This window comes from Lepidochelys olivacea (assembly GCF_965140295.1).
Source record: "Lepidochelys olivacea isolate rLepOli2 genome assembly, chromosome: 1".
NCBI classification, from domain to species: domain Eukaryota; kingdom Metazoa; phylum Chordata; order Testudines; family Cheloniidae; genus Lepidochelys; species Lepidochelys olivacea.
In genome coordinates, this window is record NC_140411.1 from 112,624,557 (window position 1) to 112,643,082 (window position 18,526).

General features: G+C 43.0%; 2 protein-coding genes across 4 annotated transcripts in view; one reads left to right on the top strand and one right to left on the bottom strand.

Annotated features, from left to right (window-relative positions):
• Positions 1–504: 504 nt before the first annotated feature.
• Positions 505–14,694, top strand: PROZ (protein Z, vitamin K dependent plasma glycoprotein). 2 transcript variants are annotated; one of them, XM_084617575.1, is made up of 8 exons: positions 505–630; positions 2,557–2,720; positions 4,504–4,528; positions 5,410–5,523; positions 8,428–8,559; positions 11,285–11,373; positions 12,105–12,228; positions 12,735–14,694. In XM_084617575.1, the coding sequence occupies exons 1-8, from the start codon at positions 561–563 to the stop codon at positions 13,250–13,252; spliced, it is 1,236 nt and encodes a 411-aa protein (XP_084473701.1). In that variant the 5' UTR covers positions 505–560; the 3' UTR covers positions 13,253–14,694. The 2 variants fall into 2 exon arrangements, with proteins under 2 accessions (XP_084473701.1, XP_084473702.1); XM_084617576.1 differs by lacking the exon at positions 5,410–5,523.
• A 2,185-nt stretch (positions 14,695–16,879) lies between these two features.
• Positions 16,880–18,526, bottom strand: part of PCID2 (PCI domain containing 2) — a 31,825-nt gene continuing 30,178 nt past the window's right edge. For both annotated transcript variants that reach the window (XM_084617511.1, XM_084617510.1), the window contains exon 16: positions 16,880–17,829. In XM_084617511.1, the coding sequence (XP_084473637.1) occupies positions 17,740–17,829 (90 nt within the window). In that variant the 3' untranslated portion in view covers positions 16,880–17,739. The remainder of the gene's footprint in view (positions 17,830–18,526) is intronic.

Here is an 18,526-nt window from a genome sequence, read left to right on the forward strand (position 1 = left end):
AATGGAGTTTTACTGGGGTACAATGGAGTTGAGAACATTTTCAGAGATTCGGAAAGGCAATGTAAGGAATTTCCTTAACCTGTTATTGCCCTGGTAAACAGTTTATGGGAACAGTCTTTTTGCTAAATCCTAAACCAGTCTTACTGTGTACTCTTCTCCGACCAGTTATCCTCCAACTTGTACCTGTATTGCACTGATGTATGGTACTAGCGGTCAGCTTTTTAGCAGCTCTCCCCTTTTCGTGTCAGGCGAAGTGGGGACTGGGTTATGGGATGGATGTTCAAAATGTGGTGCTGCCCAGCAGTTTTCAGGGTAGCTGGCAAATCTGCTCCACCCTATCTGTCCAAAAGATAAGGGGTTGCCTCTTTCCTCGAATGGGAGCATTGTTGTACCACTACAAAAATAATTTTTTTTTTAAGTTGTCATTTGTTGACACTGAACCCAGGCATTGCCCTTAGAGTTACTGAACTTTAAACTTGAACATTTCTCGTTTAGTGACTTCCCTGAAAGCTCTGCAGGAATGCAGGCAAGCTACAGTTAACTATTACAGTGGATCAAAAATGGCAACTCACCTTTGGACAATATGCTTTCTTATTTTTGTCCTCCTTTTCCTTCAGACAGAACAGACAGGTATGGCATTTGCTTTGTTGTTGTTTTAATTTGGCTTTGTGGTGATCTTCCTAAAACACAAAAATATTATTTGCCTGGTTTTGTTTTAACTTTGTAGTACAGGCTGTCATTGAAGCTGGCAGTTCCTCATTTTCACCCACATTTCTCTTGCTTTTCTGATGCACTTTGGCAAAAACTACAATACAGTTACTGATGCAAAAACCTTGCTTTATTTCACAGTATGTCATTCTATTAACATCAGCAGAATGCTTTTTCTGTACTCCTTACTTATCATCCATAAAGAGTGCCCATATGTGCAATAAAGTGCCTTCTCACTTGGTCTTCCTAATCATCATTCTGATGAAAATCGAGTTTATGTAGAAGGCCAAAAGACATTGCTTTTACGTGATTTGCATAGATGCACTTTTCTGCATTAATGCTCTAGAGTATCTCAGATGGATGGGAGAAGGAGAAAGACGCTCTGCATTTATGCATTACGCTCACAGTGATAATAGTAATGATTTTCTTTGAATTTCTTCAATCATGTACCACAATATGATTTTTAAAAGATATTTTAAATGCACCAGAAATCAAACTAGTGACAAAAATGCATGATCAATCATGCAACAAAAATGAGAGAGACACATTTTTTAAAAAATATATTGTGGCACTAGATAGCTTTTTTTTTTTTTAATCATGGAACTGATTTTTTTAAAACAGCGTAAACAGTGCTAGAATTAGTCTGGTCACTTGTTTTTTTTTTAAAGGTTTAACTAAGAAATTACATACAATTTCACAATATTGTTCCGTTACTAAGTATCATGGCCCCCAATTCCTTGATCCCTCATCAGATCCAAATGGTTCTAGCCTCCACCACCCAAGGAACTGGTCTTTTTTTCTGGCCATTGTACATTATATTTGCTTTCCCTAAACATGTAAATTAAAAACCAAATTTGGCTATCTTTATTCAGCCAAGACTGTTGGTGGAGTCAGTCTGAGTAAGGAGTGGAGGATTGGGCCCTTAAATAACAACTGAGGCACAGATCGTTCCCTCCATCTTTGCAGAAGGATTTAAAAACCCCATATATCCTCTCCCAATGGCTATAAAGTGGGGAGTGTTGCCTTTATGGTAACATTTCTCCTCCCTTCCTTGCCCTGTAGAAGCCCCTTCCACACGTTTTGTGAATTTGTTTTGGAGGGGTGGCATGAAGCCAGGGTGAGAGAAGAGGTTGTTAGATGGATTTGCCTAATTCTCCCTCCAAGAAGAATTCTGCTGGCAATTAAATATGGAGTCAGCACTCACTTTACCATGCAACCCGTCTGTACTGCAGAACTCCAGTTGAAGAAGAGGGTTCTGCATAAGTGTGCTTGTTACAGAGACCCTGGTATCATGACTCCATCTGAACCAGATTGTCATGGAGTCCAGGACAGAGCCAGGGGCAATGGAGGCAGGGTAGGAATACAGGACTGCCATGTGGATGGCCCTGCCTCTGGTGGACTCCCTGAGATCTGGGGATTGGCAAGGTTGAACTAACTTCCTATTCTACAGAGTTCAAATCCTGCACTTCCCAATGGAAAATAAAGACAAAACTTAATTTGTGTCAGAGCTTTCCAAGGCTGAGCCCTGGCACCTCTAGGCTTGGCAGTTCAGAGCCCTGGCACCTCTGGGCTTGCTGCATCAGTTACGAAAGTAAAAAAATTGCACCTCTTTCATTACAAATTAAGCACTGGGACAAAATTCCATGATTTCCCAGCCCAATCTGGGCTAAGAAAGGAGTGCTGGTGCAGTATATGCACTTATGCAACTTCAACGTTGATGCAATTCCTTCATATTTCTCTTCATATTAAAAACTGCCTGCTTCCTGACCTATTTTAAGAAGAGACAGAAGTAGATAACAAAAACGTCCATATATTTACATTAGTGCCTCTTGTTATCCAACTTTTCAGTCTTTCTATCAGCCAACAATGCGAATCAAGTTATCTCAAGACATAAGCGTGGGTCTTTCCTAATTATTGAGGAGTTCTTTCAAGGCAATTTGGAAAGAGAGTGCCTAGAAGAAAGATGCACATATGAAGAGGCACGAGAAGTATTTGAAGACAATGAAGAGACTGTAGGTATTTTTTTATTGTTTGTTTTTCTAAGAATTGCAACACTTGCTGCTTCTTCGCCGATCAGAACCTGTCTACGCTGCAGCAATGTTTGATTCTTTGCGACCTAACAGTATTGCCTAGATTTCTCTGCAATGTGAAATCAATCTTCCATTGCCCCGCAACACTTTGTTTGCTACAGTGTTCCAATAAGGGATTGATGATGGGAGAAGGGGCCAAGAAAGAGGCGGTGACTCCCTGGTAGGGCCAATCAGCAGCAGCTACGAGGGGAGGCCCCCTGTCCTGACCAGCGGGCAGATGCCTCCGAGTACAGCATTGTGTAGCGCGCTACCTCCCTGCAGTGCATGGGGTGCATTTTAAGGGAACCTTGCCAGGGGCCCTATCTGCAGTGAGAGTGAGGGAAACAGCTGGGGGAGGGGGGGTGCCAAGGCCAGCAATATGGGTAGTGGGGCTTCAGGGGGAGTTTGGGAGGGGTTGGTGATGTTGAGAGGCTGGTGCCGCTGGCGTGTGTGTTGGGGGGTGAATCCAAGAGCAGTGTTACACACACACACACACACACACCCCCCTCTGCTCCCAGCTGCATCTTTCTTGGCTGGGATCCAGCAGGGGAAGCAGCAGGAAAGAGGCTTGCTCAGCAGGCGCCACAGCGCACACCAGTGGCCAGGAAAAGTCCGCTGCCTGCTGCGAGATTCCAGTGGGACCAAGGGACCAGATGCAGGCCTGAGTGACCGGATGGTGTGAGACGTGTGACCAGGGGGCAGGAACAATGCATGTGGTGGGGGGGGTGCTGAGAGCCAGTGAACCAAACTGTAAACCCTGTATAGAATGGAAGCCACTTCAAGCCAGGGGGGTGCATTCGCACCCCCAGTGCCTCTCGTTCCAACACCTATGGGTGTGACACTTGGCATCCTTGTATTTTAATGCTTGCTACAACTCCGTTAACGTTAAGGGAAGTGGTCCAAAGCCACTAGTCGTCACTAGACTAGAGTCCTAGTCGTCTCGCCAATTAACCAGCACGATCAGTATTGCCAGTTCTGGGAGAGCAAACATCATGAGAGGGACCAAATAAATCAATCATGAAATTGGCATAAATATCATGAGATGTTTTTTAAATTATATTTCTTTTTCATCTGTTCTGATGCTTGAAATGTTAGGATGGTTTATGCCTGCACTTCAGGAAACTCAGCCTGAAATGTACAAAAATACACACACACCCTGGAGGAACTCCGCTCTTTCACACATCCTTTAAAACAGATTTTATATTTAAAAAAATTAACATCTGTCACTGATGGTACAATATACAACAAATCACACACTTCTCAACTTTCTGCCATTTGGGGCCCAGGTGACAGAGCTTGGGGCTCCCTTCCTAAGCTGATGGTGTTGGTGGGGGAGGATTTCAAGTGGTGATCACTGCCAGACTTGGGGACAATGGGGTTAGGTATTATAATTGATACATTGTCACATCATTGTCCAGATGTTTCTTACATGCCACAAGTATTTCTTCTTCCCTCACTAACATTTTTTCATAAGAAATAATTATTTTGAAATAAAGCAATAGGTTCTGATCCTGTACTCCTGACTCAAGGAAAAGTCTGATTGTGTTCAGTGGGAAGTTTGCCTGAGTAAAGAGGGTAGGACCAGGACCAAAGTTTGTATGACTGTTTAACTTTTAAGCATAGACTATAAGATTTGTTCTCTTGCACATTTTTTGTTGTGACAAAGTATTTGTGGGAAAAGGTATTAGCCAAGAGATGTAACAAGATTTCTTTTTAATTTTTTCAGAACAAGTTTTGGGCTCGCTATTTCGGTAAGTTGACTGTTCAATCTCTTTTTCTAAAATGATTTTATGAAGTGATCATTACAGTTAGGATTATGGAATTTAAAAGACTCTCAAGTAGTTTATTCAATTTGCACTTTATTTTAAGTATCCTACTACTGTTTATCAAGCATCTGGTGAAGTGAGGGGAGAAGAAATACACAAAAAAAAGAGCAGGAGTGGAGTCATTAAAAGCAAGCCATCTGAGAAATAGTTAACAGTCAAGGCTGTAAATCAAAAAAATAGTGTTAGAATATTTGGCTAGATGCAATGACATTAAATAGGCTGTTTCTTTTATTGTTTTCCCTATGCAAGCTGGACTAAGTTAAACTGGGGCTCTGGGCACTCCACAACATGGAGCCTGGTGTGGCTCCACTCACCCAGCACCATCCTATACCATTACCTTGTTCCTTGCCTTGGAATGGCAGTGGTAAGGGGCCGCTTCTTTCCCCCAGGAGCAACAGCAAGAGCCCTTTTTCTCTCTAGAAGAGCCAGGGTTGTAGTAGGGGTCCACCTCCCCCCACTTCCCAAGATGTAGGGATGGCAGCAAGAGGGTGCAGGCAGTACTCAGCACAGCACCCAGGATATATCTGCATGGGTGGGTAGTTGGGCCAGCCCTGCATGCACCCTCCTCACCCGCTTCAGACACACACAGGCAGGGCATTCCCAGAGCAAGGGTCTTAGACCAGATCTACACTACAAACTTTTGCTGGCATTCCTGGGTTGGTCAGAGGTGTGAGGAAATGTGATTTGTGACCTACCAACAGCTGTGCTGGTAAAAGATTCCATGCTGGGAAGAAAGCTCTGTCATTAATAGGCGTGTGTCCCTGTTGGTGACTCCGATTGCTCTTACTGATGCAACGTTCATTCAGGTGGCAGACAGTGCTCCTCAAACCCATGCCAGCACAATGGTGTGTGTCAGGACAGCATTCGCAACTACACCTGCACCTGCACAGATGCCTATGAAGGACAGAACTGTAATTTCGGTAAGGCAACATTTCCCCTAGAGGCTACAGTGGAAACTATATGGACCTCATGCAGACAGTCTATATTGTTTATTTTATGTTAAAACATGTGATTCCTAGCGGAGGATGCATGACAGTGACACATGGAAAGAGGGGATATGAATTGTTCATCTCAACAACCTGGGGTAAATCCATTAAAATGTTAATGCCGCATGCGGCTGCATTAACTTTGCTGTGCCCTGTCACCTTCCTTCTATCCAGGAGAGATTGAGGAGGCGGCAAAGGGCACGAGAAACCCTGGCAGCATGACACCAGTGAAGCCACAATGGAGGCAGGATTGAGAGCCTGGAGCCAGGGCAGAGGGCCTCTGTGTGGATGGCCCTCTGCTCATCATCCAAAGGTTCTCAAAGCGTGGTCTGCAGATCGCTTGTTAGCTGGTCACATGATTCTCTCTCTACTCCTTGTTTCCAGATGCTATTGAATTGAATAATCTAAAACTACCTTAAATATGTTCCTAATATTACTTCTCCAGGTTATTTTGGCTGTAGTTGCCAAAGGGAAACTGTATGATTGTAAATAGCGGGGAAGATTGTCCCCACCATCATGAATGAGAGGTCAGCAGGTGCCCCCACAGGACAATCCAACTTCTGAAAATGTTTGGCAACCCTGCTGTAGTGGATCCCTCTCAAGGGACCCAGGGAGCGTGTATGGGAGCTAAACTACTGCCCATCTGATCAAATGGTCTGGGGGAAACTCAATGGGGGAACTTTGTGGAGGTTTCCTCCGTGGTTCCCAGGATGCTTTTTCTTTGGGTTTTTTTGTTAGAGGGGGAAATCCACCTCAGTTTTACTCTGTCCTGACTCAGGCAAATATCCACTGACTTCAGTGGGAGTTTGCCACAGTAAGAACTGAGTAAGGACAAAGGAAGACTATCCTAAAAAGTGAATTTCTCCATGTCGATGTTATCCTTTAGAAAAGACTGAAAGATTCAAAGCTGAAAATTTCTGGGAGCCAGAATTAGGAGTCCCAGCAAGGCCTCTTCCAATGTGAACAGGCTAATTAGTCACGAAGATCTGACTCTTTAGAAAGTATTTTGTTGGGATTCAGACTCACGGACCCCCATTTTCCACATCAGATATGCAGCTTTTTGATTAATAAAGATAACGTAAATAATACTTGTGCTCTTCTTAGGTCTACTCTGCATTTTACAAGTGCTTTTGAGCAATTTGCTCAGAACTTGAGCGCATCCTTTATAATTAATCAATTGTTAATATTTACTGTTTTATTTACATGATAAATTGGAGGACAGAGGCAGTCTCATTCACATGGAGCTGACTACTTTTTTTATAATTCTCTGTTATAGAAAGTCCTTTACACCGATAAACTGACTGATGACAAAGCTTAACTGTTTTTCTGGTCCACTTAAGAATGTGAATGGATATAAATCTAACTAGACAAGGACAGAAAAAGTAATGGTACTTAAAAACACGTTGGGCCAGGTTCTTGAATCCGCTGCTTAGTGCTACTTCACCAGCCTTAAAACCAGTGGAACTGGTTATTTGGAGGTTTGCCCTGGTATGGAGGAATCCCTGGGTGCTGTGGGCCAGTGTAGCCCCTCTGGCATAGGTGGTGTAGCTGGAAAAAGGGGCAATAGCAGGGTGATCGGTCTCATCCGCTGGGGGAGGTTGTGCGTCCACAAACAGCCTGGTGTGGCCCCACCATGCTCCGCCCCTAGGAGGCCCCCTCCTGCAGTGCCTGGTGCTCTGCCTTGGCCCAGGATGACAGGGGCTGAGGCTGGGCAGCCTACCATGGGGACTCGGGGCGGCTGGGGCTGCGCTGCCTGCTGGGTGCTTGGACCGTGCTGCCCGGCACTCCGGGGCTGAGGGTGCTGTTGCCACACCGCGAGGTGCTCCGGGGCTGAGGGTGCTGCTGCCGTGCCACCCAGCACTGGGGCCGGGGGCCACAGTGGGGGGTGCTCTGCGCTCCTGTGGGGGAAGGGGGCACAAGGGGAGGGGAAGGGGCAGAGCCTCAGGCAGAAGGGGAGGGGCTGGGGGCTAGCCTCCCGCAATGGCCAGGTCACCGGCCGCTCATTGGCAATGTCCACAGTCATCTTTAGCTCTGGCAGTCCCCAACCATGGAACGTCTCCTTGGGGACCATTGCCACTGGCACAACTTAGCTCAGCCCTTGCAGCTGGACCTGCACAGCCCCAAGCCTCACAGAGCCAAAAAAACCGGCTTAAAGGCAGCTTTGGTGCTTCCTCATCCCTGAGCTGTGCCAGGTACCAAATGTCCAGTCCTGGGGATCTTCCCATTATTTTTAATATTGTTTAGTGCCAAAGCAACTCTCAAGAGTTTGCCCAGCTATGGGAAGCTGAAGAGACTGGCACTGTTTCAGAGGCAATACGTGCTTCTTTTATTTTCCATTCTCTTTTACATTGGTTGCTATTAAGTTTAAATTTTCTTGGCATGAGCATAAGAAGAGCCAAAAAAGAACAGCTTAAGTCCTTTATCTTTTAAGCAACTCCTGCTTCCATAAAAAGTACAATCATTCTCTTTTTTCAAAGACACCTGGCACTCAGTGCCAATACATACAAATATATGTCATGGCATTTTCCATGTGGAGAAGAGCCAGTGTTACTTTAGCTAGTATAACCTACAAATGCAATCCTGAAATACATCCAGCCTGATGTGGCATAAGGAGCAATTCACTTTACAATGACTTCATGGGAGTTGCCGGGGCTCAGTACCTCTCCAAGAAGTTAAAAAGAGGGAGTAGCAAGAATTACTTAAATGATGAGCTCAGAAGAGCATGAAAAGTGAGCAAACGTTATTGCTTAGCAAAATAGGGCCCATGATGTGCAAGAAAATCCCAGTTTATTGCTCAATTATTGTTTCTTCGTGCTTTGCTTTTGTTATTCTCTTTAGCTAAAAATGAGTGTCAACACAAAACTAGAGAGGGATGTCAACACTTCTGCTATCCAGGATCTGAGTCCTACCGCTGCTCATGTGCAAAAGGCTATGAACTTGGGGAAGATAAAAAATCATGCATTCCAAGAGGTAAGTATAAAAAGAAGACAGAAGAGAGCATGCTTAGTCCCAGGGTAGGCAGGCTGGAGGAACAGCATCAATAGGAGCTATTATTACTGCACTGAGACCATTAGAGTGAACCAAAAGGAGGTGTCCTGAGGGTTCCAGTAATGACGACTTTCCAGAGGAAAAATAAATACAAGGTTGATCAAACACAGCTTCAGAGCAAAGCAAATCCTAAAATTCATTCACTGGCCCAGATTTTCCAAACACTTCCAGTGTAAAGAGCGTCTCCTCTGAAGTCAATTGAGTTACGTCTTTAAAACAGGTTTCAGAGTAACAGCCGTGTAGTCTGTATTCACAAAAAGAAAAGGAGGACTTGTGGCACCTTAGAGACTAACCAATTTATTTGAGCATGAGCTTTCATGAGCTACAGCTCACTTCATCGGATGCATACTGTGGAAAGTACAGAAAATCTTTTTATACACACAAACCATGAAAAAATGGGTGTTTAAAACTACAAAAGGTTTTCTCTCCCTCCACCCCACTCTCATTATGCAAGGTAACCTATTTCCCCTTGTTTTTTCCTACTCTCCCTCCCACCTTGATTATCATACACATTGTAAGGAGAGTGATCACTTTAGATAAGCTATTACCAGCAGGAGAGTGGGGTGGGGAGAGAGAAAACCTTTTGTAGTGGTAAACACCCATTTTTTCATGGTTTGTGTGTATAAAAAGATCTTCTGTACTTTCCACAGTATGCATCCGATGAAGTGAGCTGTAGCTCACGAAAGCTTATGCTCAAATAAATTGGTTAGTCTTTAAAACAGGAGTGAGAGGAGAATCAGGCCCATTGTTTTTATTTTGCCTGTGTCTTTTTTTATGGTTGCTGCCATGAGATCAACTCTTCCTGCTGCAGTCAGGATAGCACATGCCTACGCAGTGAATAGCTGTGAGAGCAGCACTGATCCTCCTACATCAGTGGGGCAGTGCTCTGACCTCTGTGTACAGGCTGGCATGAGACTATCCACTCTCAGAGTGGGAAGCCCAGTATCAAGCGGGACAGTCCTACCTCTCTGTTCCCAACTACCATGAGGAGAATACCCTAGCCTATGCAAAGAGGGCTTTGCTGGGTCCAGCTGAGGGAAGGAACAGTGTCTCAAAGGCAGCTGAGCTCCCTTCCAGGTGTGGAGGCCCCTCTACACATGTATGAATGGGATTATGGTCTGGCACCAAGGTTTTAGCTCCTTGGCAGCTAGGCCACTTTTTTTCTCCCTTCCACCAGCTGACACACCCACACTGCTCAGTATCAAATAGCCCTCTGATTTAGGGTGACCATATGTCCTGTTTTGGCTGGGACAATTCCATTTTAAAGCCCTGTCTCAGATATCTTGATTTTTTGGGGGGGCAAAACTGGGTATTTGTCCCAGTTGCTCTTGCCAACTGATCATCACGTGGCAAAAGCAAATGGGACAAGTGCTCAGTTTTGCCAAGAAAGTGGGGCGTGCCCCACGAGTGAGGTGCAGAGGAATGTTGGGCGGTAGTGGGGGGGGAAAGGGCAACGCCAGCCGTGCACGACCGCAGTGATGCCAGGTGGCTTGAGCCAGCCCCACACAGGGGATGGCTCAGGCAAGCCCCATGCGGTCTGCCATTTTCCCTTTGGGAAATATGGTCACTCTGTTCCTACTTCCATCCCTCTCCTCTCCCCAATGGTAATTCGTCACACACAGTAGCCTCTAGACATGTCTGTCTGACGGCTGTTGAATCACAGCATAGCTCCAAACTGACATTTATAGCCATACCACAGAAACAACACACTTAGGCACAACTGGCAAATTATCTCATAGGCAGACAAGCTGGGAAAGCAAGAAAGACACTTCTGTGGTGATATAGCAGCGCTACTTTGTGGGGGTGGAGGAACAGGGAGGATGGGGCCTACGCAGCACCTGCTTGCTCTTTGGAAGCCATGAATAATTTGACTCAGTGGTTGGAAAGGGTGGGGTCCTTTTAGGCCATGTCATCATTTTTCCAACTGGAGAAGGGCTCATGTTGGGCCTCCCTATATAGGCTAGAAGAGCAGGGCCACATTGCTTATGAAAGGGACTTTTGCTCCCCCAATCCAGAAGATGGCTGGAGTCCCTTTGGAAGTGAGGTGGATGTTTCACTAATTCAGTATATATATAAGCTCAATCCCTGCCTCCTATTAGGCAGTTAAATATTTGACAGGGTAAGGGAAGCACCTGGTGTAACGTATTGCAAATGTTCACTAGTTGGAAGTGATGTTACTGGTTTAAATCTTGTAGTAGAGGAGCGACCTTTTCTCCAAAACTGTACCTCCCAGCAGCACATGGTAGTATATTCATAATTAGTGTTTTGAATTGCTTTGACCATAGCAATAAGAGAGAATATTATTTTGTCCAGCCAAATAGTGAAACAAGGTCCCTATCCCCAAGAGCTCACAAACTGAAAAGGTAAGTTTCAAAGGGTTGGATTTTGTTTGATATAAATATTAAGCACTTGTTGCAATGGGAAATTATGAAAGAAGCAAACAATAAACCATTGATCTTCCAAAGTCATTAGCAAGTTACTAGAAACTGAGGATCTGGCCCCCTATTTTGGGGGGTTGGCAGGGGAGGGGAAGAACCAGTGATCTTAAAGCGTTAATGTGGGAACACCACAATATGTTCAGGGTAATGGTTATCTTCAAACATTGCCACAAAAATTTTGCATGTCTTTTTCTTTTAACCATTCCTAGATCAGTGTGCATGTGGCAGACTTGATGATGCTAAAATAATGAGGCTGAAGGAAATTAAGACGACTTGCCACAGAGGATTCCCTTGGCAGGTATTTATAGAGATCTTTGGAAGTACTGTTATTGTAGAAACGTCTATAGTAAAGCTGTGTTCTCAGATGCAACACACCTTATCTTTGAGTACTTAAAATGTTTTTTTTTTTAAAGTTTTAACTAAACAAGAGGTCAGATAAATAGAAGCAAAAGGTGATAAAAGACAGCAAGACCCCTTATTACAAACTTTTGTAGTCAACCTCCTTGCAAAATAAAAAATTTACTGTATTTAAATGTCACAATTTATAAATTACTCTTGGCAGCATATCATTCCTTGCACTTATCTTTGCCCTACTAGAAAACTTACTAGTGCATCAAGTATCAATATAGCAGGATTCTACCATTTTTCAATATAATTTGGAAGTCCTATGACTCCGTACTTATGTAAGGGGAGCCCCTTCTGAACTGTCAGTTTCATAATACATGGTATATTATTTGATATTTAGTGCTAGGTTCTTCTCCCTTCACTACTACAACCCTATTTGATTTCTTTGCAACTGCAGCTGTTGATAGGTCCTATCCAACTCCCATTTAAATCAGTGGGAGGTTTTCTGCAGCCTTAAATAGGAATAGGATCCCTGGGGCTAACAGGGCAGATTATGGACATTTCATTTTAAAGATAATTAAATTACAAATCTTAGCTGTTTATAATAATTCAATATTTTGCTCTTATCCCATAATACTACAAAGTTAAAGACAACAGCAGAATTTACTGTTTTTTGTTTTATAGGTCATGTTGCTAAATTTGGAAGGAAAAGGATTCTGTGGAGGTGTTCTTTTGAAGAGCAACTTCGTGTTGACTACAGCTGAGTGTGCCCTTCTGCACAATCATTCTGGTATCAGGGTTAGGACTGGTAGGTGATCACGCTTCTTTTCCTCCTGATTGTCAATCTACGTTTTTGTGTTGTCAAAGCATACTTTCAAAGAGTTTACATATAAAAATTGCCATTTCAGAACATTTGGTCTATCCTAGGAAACAAACTGTCTGCATTTAAAAATATTTTGCTTATAGGGAACAATTAGCAATGTTAATTCATCATCATTCATCCCCATTTTTGTTGTATATTTTACTTTGTCATCCTGAAATTATAGTTTCTTCCTATTCACTCTCACCTATATGCTCCTGAAGAGTTAAAAAGCATCTTCAAAATTTGTATAACCAGGATCTGATATGCTTAACTGCTGTAAAATCAACTCCTACTACTAGCCTCTGTCTTTACTGCAAAATAAGGGTATAATCATGGTAGTAGCTATGTTGGCAGAATAACTCCCTTAACTATTAGCAATTAATCTGTGTTCAACTTTGGTGACAGATGCTAAAACTATTTCTAAGAGCAGTGACCATGTCATAACTTCACAGGGAATAAGAGCATACATGGAGTTGGACAGGTAATAGATGTGACTGAGAAACACATACATATGCGGTACGACGAAGCTACTGGTGAGAATAACCTTGCATTGCTACAACTTCGAGAGCGCATTGAGTGCAACAACTATCAGCATTTTATATGTCTTCCTGACAAAGACTTTGCAGAACATGTTTTGATTCCACAGCTGACAGGCACTGTCAGTGGCTGGAAACAGGAAGAAAGTGAGGTGAGAGGTTCACTAGTTGAGTTGCAGGTCTCCTACCTTCCTGAAAGGGAATGTGAACAAATACTCAATACAAGTCTTACGAACAGACAGTATTGCGGACATCACCCAGAGCCTGTGGATGGGCAGCTGGCAGGAGGAAACTTTATCGCCCATGACTACAAAGGCACTTGGTTTCTGACAGGTATTTTTGGAGCTTGGCCAACTAATGTAAGTAACTGGGAACCATTTATTTTCACAAAGACTTCAAGATATATGATGTGGTTCAAACAAAAAACAGAATAAAAGAAAAAAGTCCTGACAGCACCAAATCCATAACTGCAAATACAAAGACCACGTGGATGCAGCAACTTGGTTTCAGCAAGGTCAACCTGCATTGTGTTGTAATGGTAATACTGTAAATATTTAACTGTAGTTCATCCCTCAAAACAAATCTATTGTCCAATCTGTCTTTTCTCTCCCTTTCCAAAGACAGGATTGAGGACTGTTGTGGTAGACATGGCTACTTCACTTTGAAAATAATTAGGAGTTTGAATTTGTACAGCACTGTTCATCTACGCTGATCCTAAGAGCCCTTAACTGATTGTGTATTACAAATAAATGAATCACTTTCCCCTCTCACTGAAGTGTCCCCATTGCTAGGGGGAAATGCAGCTACTGTTTCAGAGACAAGTGGAATATGGTCAAATCCTGCACAACTTTATTCATGTAAGTACTTGCAAAGCATCCCCCTGACTTTCTTAGGATTACTTGAGTAAAGTTTTGCTGAATCAAACCCTAGAATAGGAATAGTCTAAATCAGACATAGGTGAAGTGATTCCTTAAGTCACAATCACCCAGGTAGGCTGCTCCAGGGGCAGCAACAAACTGGCCCTTGCTCTGGCCTCGATTGCCACTTGATAACCTTGCCCCATTTGAGCAAAATAAAAAGTGAATGCATCACTACCCTGTGCTTTGTTCATCTGACAAGCATAATTTAGTTTTAATTATTGCTGATGCTTCATTGTATATTTTGTAAAAGTAATGAAATCTCTGTAAGAGAAGAACTCACTGCAGTGCTCTGCATCTACATTCTTGCTACTGAGTAGGGACAGTCAAGTCAGAACAAGATAGTTGAAACAAAGTACTCCATTTTGATGCAAATCCTTCTGCCCCAGAGAACTGACATGCTAAAGACAAGACAAACAGGTAAATGAGACAAGTGGGCTGAGGTGGAGGCCAGGGGAGATGGAGTTACAGAAAGAATAGGCTGTATGCTACTCTTAGCCAATCAGGAGCAGTGATCACAACCCAGTCCCTGCCTCAGTTTTCTTTGTGCCCTACAGAAGAGGGGCATTTTGAATAGAGCACATCTATTTTCCTCACGGATCTTGCAGCACTGATGTCAATGGGAATGGGATTCAAAAATAAAGAGGCTTGGATCCTTTTTCCAGTACTGCATGTTTTAATTATCCACTCTCAAACACTCATTAAATATATACTCTTCATACTAGTACAACCTGCATGTGACACTTTCCCAACACTCTTAACAGGACACTTTCAGAAGTTAGATCATAGAATCAATCATAGAATATCAGGGTTGGAAGGGACCCCAGAAGGTCATCTAGTCCAACCCCCTGCTCAAAGCAGGACCAATTCCCAGTTAAATCATCCCAGCCAGGGCTTTGTCAAGCCTGACCTTAAAAACCTCTAAGGAAGGAGATTCTACCACCTCCCTAGGTAACGCATTCCAGTGTTTCACCACCCTCTTAGTGAAAAAGTTTTTCCTAATATCCAATCTAAACCTCCCCCACTGCAACTTGAGACCATTACTCCTCGTTCTGTCATCTGCTACCATTGAGAACAGTCTAGAGCCATCCTCTTTGGAACCCCCTTTCAGGTAGTTGAAAGCAGCTATCAAATCCCCCCTCATTCTTCTCTTCTGCAGGCTAAACAATCCCAGCTCCCTCAGCCTCTCCTCATAACTCATGTGTTCCAGTCCCCTAATCATTTTTGTTGCCCTTCGCTGGACTCTCTCCAATTTATCCACATCCTTCTTGAAGTGTGGGGCCCAAAACTGGACACAGTACTCCAGATGAGGCCTCACCAATGTCGAATAGAGGGGAACGATCACGTCCCTCGATCTGCTCGCTATGCCCCTACTTATACATCCCAAAATGCCATTGGCCTTCTTGGCAACAAGGGCACACTGCTGACTCATATCCAGCTTCTCGTCCACTGTCACCCCTAGGTCCTTTTCTGCAGAACTGCTGCCTAGCCATTCGGTCCCTAGTCTGTAGCTGTGCATTGGGTTCTTCCGTCCTAAGTGCAGGACCCTGCACTTATCCTTATTGAACCTCATCAGATTCCTTTTGGCCCAATCTTCCAATTGGTCTAGGTCCTTCTGTATCCTATCCCTCCCCTCCAGCGTATCTACCACTCCTCCCAGTTTAGTATCATCCGCAAATTTGCTGAGAGTGCAATCCACACCATCCTCCAGATCATTTATGAAGATATTGAATAAAACCGGCCCCAGGACCGACCCTTGGGGCACTCCACTTGATACCGGCTGCCAACTAGACATGGAGCCATTGATCACTACCCGTTGAGCCCGACAATTTAGCCAGCTTTCTACCCACCTTATAGTGCATTCATCCAGCCCATACTTCCTTAACTTGCTGACAAGAATACTATGGGAGACCGTGTCAAAAGCTTTGCTAAAGTCAAGAAACAATACATCCACTGCTTTCCCTTCATCCACAGAACCAGTAATCTCATCATAAAAGGCGATTAGATTAGTCAGGCATGACCTTCCCTTGGTGAATCCATGCTGGCTGTTCCTGATCACTTTCCTCTCATGCAAGTGCTTCAGGATTGATTCTTTGAGGACCTGCTCCATGATTTTTCCAGGGACTGAGGTGAGGCTGACTGGCCTGTAGTTCCCAGGATCTTCCTTCTTCCCTTTTTTAAAGATTGGCACTACATTAGCCTTTTTCCAGTCATCCGGGACTTCCCCGGTTCGCCACGAGTTTTCAAAGATAATGGCCAGTGGCTCTGCAATCACAGCCGCCAATTCCTTCAGCACTCTCGGATGCAACTCGTCCGGCCCCATGGACTTGTGCACGTCCAGCTTTTCTAAATAGTCCCTAACCGCCTCTATCTATGAATCCACACTACTATAAGAATGACTTAGGGCAGGTCTACACTTAGAGTGACGTGTAGTGGACAGATACTCTACAGCCAGCTAGCTCTGGTATAAATAGCAATGTAGCTGGTGAGGCATGGCTTAGGCAAATAGAGAAGAGGCAAGCCAGAACCCAAGGTTATGTATCTACATGCCTCTCTACACACCCAAACAGTGCCTCCCTGTCTACACTGCTACTTTTAGCAGTGTAAGGTCCCCTGTTCTGGAGCCTTTCTCTGCTAAAGACTCTTGCAGCAGAGAAAGGGACTTCATATTTGAACTGATAATGAAATATCTCTCACCACTAGAGTCATGTTATTGTTGAAGTATGCAAAATCATTTTCAGCAGAAACAAAATAAAGCAAATGACTTTCTCACATGTCAAAACTAAGTCACTTGAACACCATTAGAAGCAAATTGCACAGAAATCAGAAGCACTGTTCTGTTTTCAAGTGCTACTGAAGTATATTTGTTGTATGCAGGTGGCAAAACAACCTGGGTTTGTAACTTTTAGTTCTTGTACTGTACAGAATAAGTTAGAACTTAACAGAACAATGAAAGCAGCCTGAATATCCCATTAAAATAATGTCAATCTAGGAAACTACTTACCTCACAAGTGCGTTAGTTTTTTTTTTTAAACCTATAATAATTTTATTGAAACTTTCATTATAAAGACTGTTAAATATCTTAGATGGTGTGTGCTGGTGCTAAAACAGTCTGGAATAAAATCATCACTGTCACCACCAAGAGAAAAATATCACATTTGTTTTATTATTTTTACAAAACCATCAGCATGAACAACAGGTATGCCGTGCAAAAATAAAGAACACTTAAAAGAATGGACCTACTGGCAGAAATATTCCACAAAATCAGAATTAAAATGGAGTTGGACTAGATTACCTAAATAAAGTCTTATGCCTCAAGGGGAAACTCAAACAAGTGTTAAGTACAGTTACTAAAGGCCAGTTTTGAGCAGCAATAGGTAACTACACCTCACACCCTGCTGTACACTCAAAAATCCTATTGAAATTGAAGTGGAGTTCCAGGGGTTCAGCACCAATCAGGCACGGGTCCTTAATGTTTCGAGAGGCTTTGAAGAATGTCATATCCAACCAAGATTACTAAAAAAAACCAAAGTCTCTCATAACTGGGAGTTAGGTCAAGGACAGGTGAAATAAAAATCATTCTTTGTAGGCAGAAACAATGCTAAGTGCCACCGATGGACACTTCCTTTTGACAGATAAGGACAAATAGTTACGGGAACATAAAGGGGTGTCAGTACACATGACATCTGAGATAGTTGAGGCAGGCTTTTTAAAGATTGTTGCTGAAGTTTTGCAAATGTTTCAACATGAATTGGGAATGTTCTTGTTTCTTTTCCAGCCACAATACTTCAGGGTTTGTAGAAACTAACTTTAAAAAGGGAGCATTTTGTTCTCTGTGCTCGCAGGCCCTGTCCCACTGGGAAAGGAGTCATGAACAGTTTTTTTTGTATTCCAGTACTGAACATAACCAGGTCATTAACAGTTTTCACTGAACGATTTAAGAAACAGTTCCATTGACAAGTAGAGTCTTTTATAAATACTCCTCCATCTAAGGTGCAGTAAACTCAACACACTGTAGAAAGTGGAGGGAATGGGTTCTGCTTACTGACCACAAGCTTCTGATGTTGATGAGATATATATCCTTTAATATGACCCTGACAGAATTAAAAAGAAAGAAGTTTTAGTACTGGAAATTGGCAAGAAGTTTTTTTGCTACCTTCAGTCTTGATCCAGTAAAACGTGTGCGCATGCACTTAACTTTAAATTCGTGAGTAGTCCCATTGACTTCAAATAATATAAATAAAAGATAACTTAAGTGTGTGATTGACTTAATAAAAGTACTTTGCTACATAGGGACCTTAAACATGCCCATGAACTTTGAATTTGCTGTTTCTGAGTAGCAGCCGTGTTAGTCTGTATTCGCAAAAAGAAAAGGAGTACTTGTGGCACCTTGGAGACTAACAAATTTATTTGAGCATAAGCTTTCATGAGCTACAGCTCACTTATGCTCAAATAAATTTGTTAGTCTCTGAAGTGCCACAAGTACTCCTTTTCTTTTTGTTTCTGACAAGCCTTCCTTGTAGTTCCCAATTTACATTTTGAGCTCTCACTACAAGAAAAGGACTATAAATTTCAAATCTATTCCTGGATTAAGATTTTAAGACCAAAGTTTTAATAACCTTTACACATAGAGCTTAACTAACTCATCTTTGTTCATGTGCACTAGACCCTTACAAGAGTCCAGTAAAATAATTTGTGTCTCTCCTTTTTACATCTTTTCCCTATAATTCAGCTTGTGAACTCTTATGCGTGCCTCTATTTTTAGGATGTCAAATCAGGAATCCCATGTCC